This window comes from Orbicella faveolata, unplaced genomic scaffold, assembly GCF_042242905.1.
Source record: "Orbicella faveolata isolate gen_17 unplaced genomic scaffold, um_ofav_v1 contig_46, whole genome shotgun sequence".
Taxonomy (NCBI): Eukaryota; Metazoa; Cnidaria; class Anthozoa; order Scleractinia; family Merulinidae; genus Orbicella; species Orbicella faveolata.
This window is the reverse complement of record NW_028301576.1, coordinates 15875490-15885623: the sequence shown is the minus strand read 5'-3', so window position 1 is coordinate 15885623 and position 10134 is coordinate 15875490. Positions and strand designations below refer to the sequence as shown.

The 10134-nt window shown below is 39.3% G+C and overlaps 1 protein-coding gene across 1 annotated transcript; it reads left to right on the top strand.

The window, feature by feature from the left end:
* The first annotated feature begins 486 nt into the window (after positions 1-486).
* On the top strand, positions 487-7377 carry LOC110047464 (zinc finger CCHC domain-containing protein 24-like). Its single transcript, XM_020753214.2, has 3 exons — positions 487-681; positions 1982-2254; positions 5366-7377. The coding sequence occupies exons 1-3, from the start codon at positions 595-597 to the stop codon at positions 5648-5650; spliced, it is 645 nt and encodes a 214-aa protein (XP_020608873.1). The 5' UTR covers positions 487-594; the 3' UTR covers positions 5651-7377.
* The last annotated feature ends 2757 nt before the right edge of the window (positions 7378-10134 follow it).

Below are 10134 nucleotides of genomic sequence, written 5' to 3'. Positions count from 1 at the left end.
GTCATGACTACAATACAACTGGTGAATAACGATTGATATCGAATGAATGCGAAATATTCCATGGAACTGAATGAACTTTAATGCTGAGCTAAAATAAGGCCACTTTCATGCGATACGACTAGGAAAAGCGCACGCTCTGTTTAATTTTTATCACATTTTAATTCAATTAACGACTGGACACAGTCAGCAAAATAAAAATTGGAATGGACACAAAATACGAAATCTGTTGGGGTGGTGGATCAGAGAACCTTTCAAAAACAAAATTAAAAAGATTTCCGTTCCGTTTTGCAGCGAAGTGGTATATTTTTGCTTCTGCGGTTGGTGGCGTTAGTGTTGAGACTATACCTTGAAAACCCAGCTGAGCGGAGAACACTTGTCCGCTGTCTGCTTGATGTGAGAGAACGCGTGCCGATGACATTTCAAACAGACAACACTTCCAATTCATTGGCTCGGTCAACCGGAAGTCGCCCCTCGGGGGGAGATGGTTGATGGGTTATAAAAGTCAGACAAATCATTTTACCGACTGAACGACAATCTAGTCGCTAAAGTAATTGCGTAAATGGTCTTTCCGTCCCAAACAAGAATTCATCGGGAATGTCGACACTTCTCTCCTCGTCGTTTTTTTCGCATCCCACCAGTAGCTACCACAACTATTTTCTCACCAACGCGGAAAATGAGAAGGTAAGCTAGGCTTGAATCTATAAGCCCATCACTTGTTAATACCTTGAGTCCTCGAACTCTTTCTCCTGACAATCACTTATAGTTTTTGCTTTTGGCCACGCTACTGACCTAATTGCGTTGGCGTGTAAACAGAGCCCGATTCAACGACGAAGACATGTTGAGTTCTTGCTTCATGATCTCACAATAGAGAGTGAGTGCCCTTTAGATTTTTTCCGATATGGCCGGTTATTTATTGCACCATAGTTTGTCGGCATAGAAGTCTTTGCTCGCCAGATGTTCCCGACCCAAAACAACCCATCGACTTGATGCTTCCCGAGATAACTCTTTGACTGCTATGCCGCTGTCTTTCTTTTCTAATTTTTTTGCTTTCTTTCCTTGGAATAATTCTATCGAACACTCTGTTATGTAAAGACCGCCGTCTCGGCCCTCATGTGATTGAAATATTGTACGCGACAACTTAGTGCCTATAGCGAATCATTTTGACCCTTATCGACCTTGCTGGCACAAGCTTGTTTTTCTATTAATACGCATCAAAAACAGCACAATAAAGATCTTGTCAGAGCCATATTTTGAGACTCTCAGTTCACTGTCTCGTGAGTGCACTACATGAAAAATTTCACGCCACATTAGAGAACAGAAGAATCTTGCTTCAAGATTACAATTTCAAGACGAGGGTCGCTCAATTAATTTTCTAGACGCCTTTGGCTCGGTTTTCCTCTAAGTTAAATATTTTGAATTCCGTGTCACTCGAACAATTTTCCGCACAACTGTCAATACGGATCACGTGGCTCTGTCTACAAGACCACATGCAAGTAGAATCTCCATTCGTCCGGGCATGTAACATGTAACTACAATCAGTCTCCCGTTGCCTCGTTACTTCCACTGTGATGCTGCCTTAGGGTTAAGAAAACAAGCTCTATTTCAAAATTCAGTGAATCCAGTTCTGCGCTATAAATAGCTTTGGAAATTGATGATAGAAAAGAAATTTTTTTTGGAGAAGTTTGAAAGATTGAGTTACTTTAAATTGAGTTAAACCCTTTATAAATTAATAATTTTTCCATCATCCCATGTTTCTAAACAGATAGTACGTAACATGGTTGTCCACAGTGTAGAAACATTTTAATTTGCTGATGTCGCCATCTTTCCGCGAGTTGCTTTAATTCCCTGCTTTAGCAATATTCGATTTGCGAACTTTATTAATTAAGCTATGACGTTGCAACTTCAATCTCCGTTTTACCGGAAATATTTGTGCTAGTGCTAGGATATCTCCTTAACGCAATATCGTGTTCTGTCTCCCTAGAATTACTTCAAATCAACGAAGGTCGACGATTATGACCTGGAGATTTTGTCCTCGGATTTTTACCAAAACCTCGAAGATTTTGACCCATCTCTGTACATAGACGATCAACAGGCGTGGTCTTTGGACGATGAAGACGAGATATCAAGCCTTGCAGTGAGTCTACAAAACACATTGCTTCTTCAAAAGCAGAGGAAACGACCCAAGCGACCCCCGGAGGGGTACTTGTGCCATCTTTGCTTTTGTAAAGGGCATTACATCAAAGATTGTCCACAGGTAGGCAATAATTACCTTTGATTGTTATTATGAATGTTTTGGAAAAAACCCAAACCTTTGAAGCGCGTAAATTTCAAACATCATTTTCAAACTCGAGAATTTCCATTGTGTATGCCAGTCACCGAGCTTCGTGTTTGCTTCTAAACTTTTTCGCCCTTTCAATGTTCCGCTTCCGGATTAGTCTGAGTTGGGAATCCCTCTTAAGCTGACACATTTTTCTATCTTGTGCAGTACTTAAACTATAAATAGGTTTATTATCTCTGCTGAATGTTAATAAAACGCTTAGCTTCACTAGATGCGCATGCGTTATTAGAGGGTTAAAAGTTAAATGTGAAAAAAACTCTGGTTTAGATTCACGACGCCTTGTGATGATCAAGATGATCAAGTCCTGGATTCTTAAGACCTGTTTCTTAATTTTTCTATAAGAATGGCCTATAAGAATGTAAAAAGAATTAGCCATCCACCACTGCTGTTTATTGTTATCATCACATTTCAGTCCTCGTTTTTGCGATTGTATACAAACAACCACTGTAACTTTTGATCCTTTCACCTGGTATTGCTTTCGGTATATAGCAATCTATTTCTTAAAAACACAGTAGGTTATCCTTGTTGTGAGTGAAAAGGTCGCGACTTGTGAGTGCTTGCATTCGTATAATTCTTCACAAAAATATTGTATTCCCAATTTGAGTCTCACGTGCACAGTCAATAACAGTAGTAGTTAGTTCCTTAACCCTGGGCTAAAAGTTCCACTAAGCCGATTACTTGCAGAATGGACCAACCGAAATACCATCTCTTCTTTTTCAAAATCGCGTTTTTTGAATTTCCGACGTTTTAACGACTGTAAGAGTTTTGTTTCTTGCATCGGGCATCATTGTGTGTCATTGCTGCATGCAGAGTTTTCTAGTCAATAATAGCGCGGAAACAAAAGTTTTAGTTTACCTCTTGGGTGGCGGTCTGGGTTGTTGCTGTAAATTTAGAATTCTTGGAAGGGAAGACGAACTTGATGCTGTGAATTGACCGACCTGTGGTGAGTGTCCCTTGTTTGACCTTAAAATTCTCGGAAACTGGCACGCTTTCAATTGTACACTGTACCATCAATCAATGGTTGTTTCCGATCTTGTATTAAAGTACAAAGAACATACGCAGTTTGAGAGTGATGCATTTTTCTTTGAGAGAGGTTTTGGGACTTTTCAGGCGTAAAAATTTTAATTTCAATCTTAAAAGCGCCAACTGTTTTACCGAATTATTACATTTTTTATAGCTGTTTACAAACCTTGATCGGTGGTACGAATAAAACGTGGGGAGTGGGCAGTGGGGAGGGAGGAGGAAGAAGCCAAGGAGGACCTGGGCAGGAGGATTACGATTTTACAAAATTTTCATCGAATTTGCAAGTTACTATGCGCATTAAGGTTAATTCCTGTTGAGCTGGAAAAATAGATTAGACTGCCATGAAATAAGAGAGCGCATATTTCTCTTTCCTGTATATCGTTAAAGTTCTCTAAATAAACGTGTCGTCTGGCTTGCCTCCAATGAACCCAGCTTGAAGTTCAAAACAAAGTGCGTGTGTGGTTTTCCTCTGAACCTGTTCAAGCTCCTTATCTGACTTCCTGATTTCTTTCACAAATACTCTCTAGTGTAGGCAATTGAATCTGGATCGATACTGTACAGAGATTGAATGAAAGTCACCGCGCATAGAGGAGAGAAGATAAGAAAATCTCTCCTAAGCCTTCATAACTCTAAACTTTATAGAAAATCTCTGGTCTTCGATGTCAAGTATCGGCGCTCAGTCCAAATTTTCTGTTTTCAATCTAGTTTGAACTCCACAGAAATCAGTAACTGTTCCGCTACTATAGCAACGAGGCCGTTCAACTACATTGCATTACGACTGGGACGATTTTGCCAAGAATAATTTGCCGACCTTTCTACCATTACAAACACAAAAACTGCAACATTAACTCGAACCAAAGTTTATATTTCTCAGTCATATAAACTGACCGGCATTTTACGAGACAACAACGAATAAGATATTCTGACAGGATATGAACCTTTCAACACTATCATTTCGGCAAAAGTGCTGAATCACAAGTGTAACGAAATACCCTTTCCGAAATACATACGAAATATTAGCTTGGCAGAACGAAACATCACTGCCCCTCGATCGACCTAAAAACCCCACTGTGAGGTTGAATCCAGAATGTGAAACCCACTATAAACCAGTGTATTACAAACTTTAGCAGACACAAAGCGCGAATTCCTGGTTGCAATGAAAGAGCTCTTTATTTTCTCTTTCATGGCCTTTTATGGACAGTAAGGTATTTTGACGACGTCTCTGGAAGCATTAAACTGAAATATGTATAACCTTGTAATTAACCTTTGTATCTTCTGCCTTGGAGCCGTATGCATGGTAAAAAGATTTCGTTAAAATATTTAGAGCTAACCTGGATTAAGGTTTAAAAGGAATGAAAGCTTACCGTTGTATCAAAGTCAACATTGGAGACTCTCCATCTTTCTTCCATTCAGAGTAAGTTTTAAATCTGTTTACATTTCGCGCTCTGTGAATACTCACAGATGCACTCCTTCCTCTGAATAGCTGTTTAGCATACTAAAATGAGCTTCTTGCAGCTGCGCTCTTTCGTGTCTGCTTAAGTATGTTAGGTAGATTGAGAGGCAGTGATGATTTCGTTCTGTAAAGCTAAGAAAATGGAGAAAACATAACAATAAAATCTTACAGAACTTAAAGAAGACAGTTGATAGTATATAGGAGGGGTGGGGAGGGGGGTGGGGAGTAGGAAAGTGCGGCTCTGGAACAATTTTTGCTCTTTCCACCTTCCGGCTGTAGGGTTTTGAATTAAGGTTTTTCCCGCAATTTCCATCTTATCTTGCGCACTTATCTCATAAAAGCGATTTAATCAGGGTTCATAACAGATGTTAGTTCAGTTCCTCATCTTCTTGAGACTGGTTGGAAGAAAATGACCGGAGGGCACGACCCCAGACGCTCAGTGGGGAGGGCTTGTTAAAGTCGCAAATTGAGTCGAAACATAATGGGCCATAATAATGACACAGAATTTGCAGATAAGCTCGTGTTGACGTTATTCTTTGTTTCTATTTCAGGCCAGACCGAAAGGAGAGGGTCTCACTCCATACCAGGGGAAGAAAAGATGTTTTGGAGAATTCAAATGTCCCCTGTGTAAGCGCAAGTGGATGAGCGGCAACAGCTGGGCGAACACTGGGCAACAGTGCATTAAGTGTTACATCAACGTGTATCCGCACAAGCAGAGACCGCTGGACAAACCTGATGGACTCGACGTGTCGGATCAAACCAAGGAACATCCTCAAGATCTCTGCGAGAAATGCAAGGGCCTTGGCTACTATTGTCGCAGGGCTCAACAGAGTTAAGGAAATTAGACCCGTTTAAATTGCACTTAAGGTTATGGTACCTTTAAAAAGGAAATTATTGTTCGAAACCTACATTTAGACTCAATTAGGGGCGTGTGTTTTTTTTACAAGGAAATATTTTAATTTTGTGTTAGGCTCTTCTGGGAAGAACATAGCTTTGATCTTTAGCTGCTAGGTAGCTGTGAATTTTTATTTCTTTAGGCCAGAAAGTTTCCTTGTCTTTGCTCGTAGACTCTCTGGTTCCAGTTGGAGTATTGCTTACTTAAATTTGAAAATATTGGAACTTTGACTCCACTTTATATAGACAGATCAACTTGCACCCAAGGAAGAATTCTATTTTAAGTTGACGAAATATTTGTAAATTATTGCGCAGACTTGAGGACTCACGCCAGAGTCTCCCAGTGTAATCGATCGGAAACTTTGTTTTTGCCTTTTTGGGCACTGTTATTTTTGTCATATTTATCGCCAAGAAATATTAAATAAATTTCCCTCATGGGTATTCCACTTAGACATAAGGAAAATGATATAGGTATCGAGACACAATTTAAGGTTATTCACTTTTCAGTACATCAGTTTTCTTTATTAAAAATATTTTTGGCGATAAGAGCGATCTTTTCATCCATGACAAACTAAAGATTAGCACAAAAAGCCATGCAAATTCATACTAGTTTTTTGATCCTCGTTACATTTGGACGGTTAAATTTTTGTTTACCCACTTCAAATATAAACAAGAAAGCAACTGACAATTTGTAAACCAAAAGAAATAAATTAAATTTATTCCATGGAGTTAATTTTAAATTCATGCTGAAACAAACACATCAGAAACTGAAATGTATTTTCGTAGAAGTGAAATATCACGAAGGTATAGAGATGTATTCATTTTTTGGTCTTCAAACACAGGGAGTTACATTTTTTTTCAAACAGTGTGTGAAGCTTAAAGCATTTATTGGCCCATGTTTTTATAATTGTAAGTAAGTGTCAAGGAAAAACATGGATTTCTTTATAGAGTAGAATTTGTATGACTTAAATATTTGGCATTCTTATTAATATGCATATTTTTAACAATTGTATGGTATGTGAACAGTTACAGTCCTTTTTCGCCATGAGTTTATTCATGTTAGAGCCTAAAGTAAGGAGCGACTTTTCCAATGACTGAAACGACGACGGCCAATCGATGAGTTGGAAATAAGACGAAACAAACCAATCGGAACTTTAAAAGAACTCAAAGCCCAAACGGGTAGCCTGTGGAAAGCGCGGGAAAACATGTAAGCGCGTTACCAGGGGAAAGCGCGGGAAAACATGTAACCGCTCTTACCAGGAGAAAGCGCGGGAAAACATGTAACCGCTTTTACCAGGGAAAAGCGCGGGAAAACGTGTAACCGCTTTTACCGGGGAAAAGCGCGGGAAAACGTGTAACCGCAAAGTAAAATGGATTCGAGGTAAATGCATAATTATACAAAGTTATTGGAAAGCGTTCTTTATGTAATTCTAAATAATTGAAACACTATACGTTGTAGTGTAGGCAGATATCGAGAGAGGGAACAATTTGAAGTAATTTCGAGATGTAATCATTATTATGAAAGCTGCAGGGATTTATTTAGCGCTTTTGGTTTTGTCAAAGACGAGGCTAATTTCAGACCAAGAAACAAGAAAATATTATTCAGTGTCACTTGGAAAAGAAAAATTGTTTTTTAATAAACGTGTGAGAGATACGTTCCGCCAAAGAACTGTGTTGTTTATGTCGAGCTTTGAAAGAGTCTGGGATTTTAACCCGTTGCTAAGCGACGTCATGTGTGGTTGTGACGTCACATTTACTTACGAAATGTCCAACTGAAAGAACGCTGTTTGTCTTTTATTACCGGAAATAAGGTTCGGAAATTATTGGACCATTTACGGGCATTAACTGAAAACGACGATGATTGGACTTTCAGAGAAGCCGAGACACGAGACATAATACGAATTTGGCCGCTTTCTCAATTACTAACTCGTGACATAGTTAATAGAGGGGAATGGTTATGAAGCCCGGCAAACATCAAAGGGCCAAGCAAAGATACCAAGATTTATGTTGGAAGGTCCACGACCGTGCACAATCTTTTGTTTTGTGTTCATAAACCATGCATGAATTACGTAACCAAAACGTTTCAATTGGTTACTTCCTCGCTCAGTAGTAAACAACTATTGTGTTTTGTGCACGGTCAAGGCCAAAAAAGAGAACAAAAACATACAACAAAGAACTTTGACGAGTTCTACAACCATTCCCCTCTATTAATTATGCTCGTGACTAGCCTGAGTTTCAGTTAATTTCCTTTGTTGATGAGGTCCATACGTTAAGGAAACAGCTGAGATTTAAGGCTAAACTGATAAGAAAATTTCGGTTCTGAATTACACATGATTATTTGCATCTTTAACAAACATTTAATCCTTACAGAAACCGCATCGTTTTAAGTTTGCAACCGGAGATGATTATCTATGAGGCACAGGAGTTTTCCACAAATAGACACCTGTCTTTTGTTAAAGTGCAGTTTAGTTGATTTGAAGCCCAAAGGAAGAAGATGGTAGATTTAGTTCATTGACTCTCAAATGCTGGAAAAGACGCGGTGAAGGACAACGGTCCTTGTAGCACTTGTGACGTCATCATCTTTCACAACAGCAGATGTCTTCAATAATCGATGAAGTGAGAAAAAGTCTCACAAAACACATGCCTAAACGAGCCCTGGGATGCACGCAATAAACGTACCGATTTGTCTTTGCCTTTATAGGAGGAGAGACAAACCTGGGTCCCAGGGCTTTTCGCTTAGAGAATGGGAGGGGCGGAGGGAAAAGACCTGAGAACGAGGTGGAGACGAGACCTTCCCTAAAATTTGTTCCCTTTCCGCGACCTCCGGGCGGAAAATTTTTCTAAGGCGTACGAAGTCTATTAAAACCTCTAAAGAAATGAATAATAGAGAACGGGAAAACAGAAGACAAGAACAAAACAAACCAAAACCAAAAAAAAAAAAAAATGAAAAAAAAAAAAAGAAATTGAGGTACACCTGGTGAAGAAGAATTATAATTAGAGAAACTCGTAGAAGATTGCAAAGGCCTGGAAACCACTGGGACGTCGTCTGAGAATGGATGAATCAAAGCTAACAGCTTTTCACAAGGAAAACAAGGAATATTCAGGAAAGGCCTATCAAACGTTACCAGTGCCCACAAAGTGGAAGGGAATTTTAGGCTTACTGGCAAACTTTTTACCCTTTCACAAAGTCTTCCAGGTCCATATAGACAAACTAGAGGCTATACAGAACGTAGCCACCGTGGCATCTAAATATGTAACTGAACGTGCCCAGGAATATCTGTCCAACAAGTTTATTAAGGGCGCTAGCGTAAGCTGGTTCGCTTGAGGTGCGATGGCTTAATGGATAGTGTGCCGGACTCCGGATCGAGCGGTCTGGGTTCGAGCCCTGGCCGTGGACTGCGTTGTGTTCTCACGTTTACCCTCACAGTGTCTCTCTCCACCCGGATGTATAAATGGGCACCGGCGAATTGAAAGGAAAGTAAAGATATAAGAGATGCCTCTATTCCCTAACTAGGTTTAGAATCAAAATTAGAAAACTTAACTTATCAAACACCAATGACAGCAATTGCTGTAAACTTTGCAGTGAATAGATTACGTTGTAAATAATTCTAATTATTTTTGTGTTGTAATTTTAACTATTTTAGTATTGTAAAGATTCATTTTTAGGAGTTTAGTCCTGTCGGCTCATTGTTGTTTAATGTTCCCAAATAGTCCGCTAGGGCTAATTTGATACTTAAATAAAGGTTCTTACCTTAGTGCTGTGCGTGTGTGTGTATGGGGGACCCTAACCCCAAGGTGGACTGGGATGCCATCGGCCGGGGGGAGGGAGTAGAAGTACTTCTAATCGATTAATGCTACTGAAACGAGGATACTTTCCGACTGTAAGGCGCCCACTGGCCTGTCGCAGACTTTAGCTTACCTTGCCTAGCGTAAGCGGGTACTCACTGATTAGAAACTCCCAGCAACTTAATAGTCTCCTTTTTAGAACTAATATATATCCACCGGAGAACGTTTTATTATAGACCTGTTTTCGTGTAGAACTCATCATAACTGATCTCAAAACCATGTGGTTCTGTAACAATTTTCATAATAAATTGTAAACGTTTTTTGTTTTTTTTTTTAAGTTTGTTTAGTCCTGGAAAGCACCACAGAGGAAGTTAACTAACCTATTAATTGTAGGTTATTCACGCTAAAACAGCCATTTTTTTTGGAAAAGTTAAGAAGTGAAAATGTTTAAGATATTTGCTTGAGAAGGCTGTAGGCGTTGTCAACAAGTACTTATTTGTATAATCAAATTTTCATATATATTTTTTAATTGTCTGTTTTCATGTACTGCCAATTCCAGTTAATTGTTTTGTGGTTGTTGCCAGTTTTACAGTATACAGAGCTGTTAAGTGTAATACAATGTGCCAAACTACAGTGGACG

Coding starts and splice junctions, on each gene's coding strand:
- LOC110047464 (XM_020753214.2), top strand. CDS start 595: ATGTCGACACTTCTCTCCTCGTCGTTTTTTTCGCATCCCACCAGTAGC. Junction 682..1,981: donor CCAACGCGGAAAATGAGAAG/GTAAGCTAGGCT, acceptor CTGTCTCCCTAG/AATTACTTCAAATCAACGAA. Junction 2,255..5,365: donor ACATCAAAGATTGTCCACAG/GTAGGCAATAAT, acceptor TTTCTATTTCAG/GCCAGACCGAAAGGAGAGGG.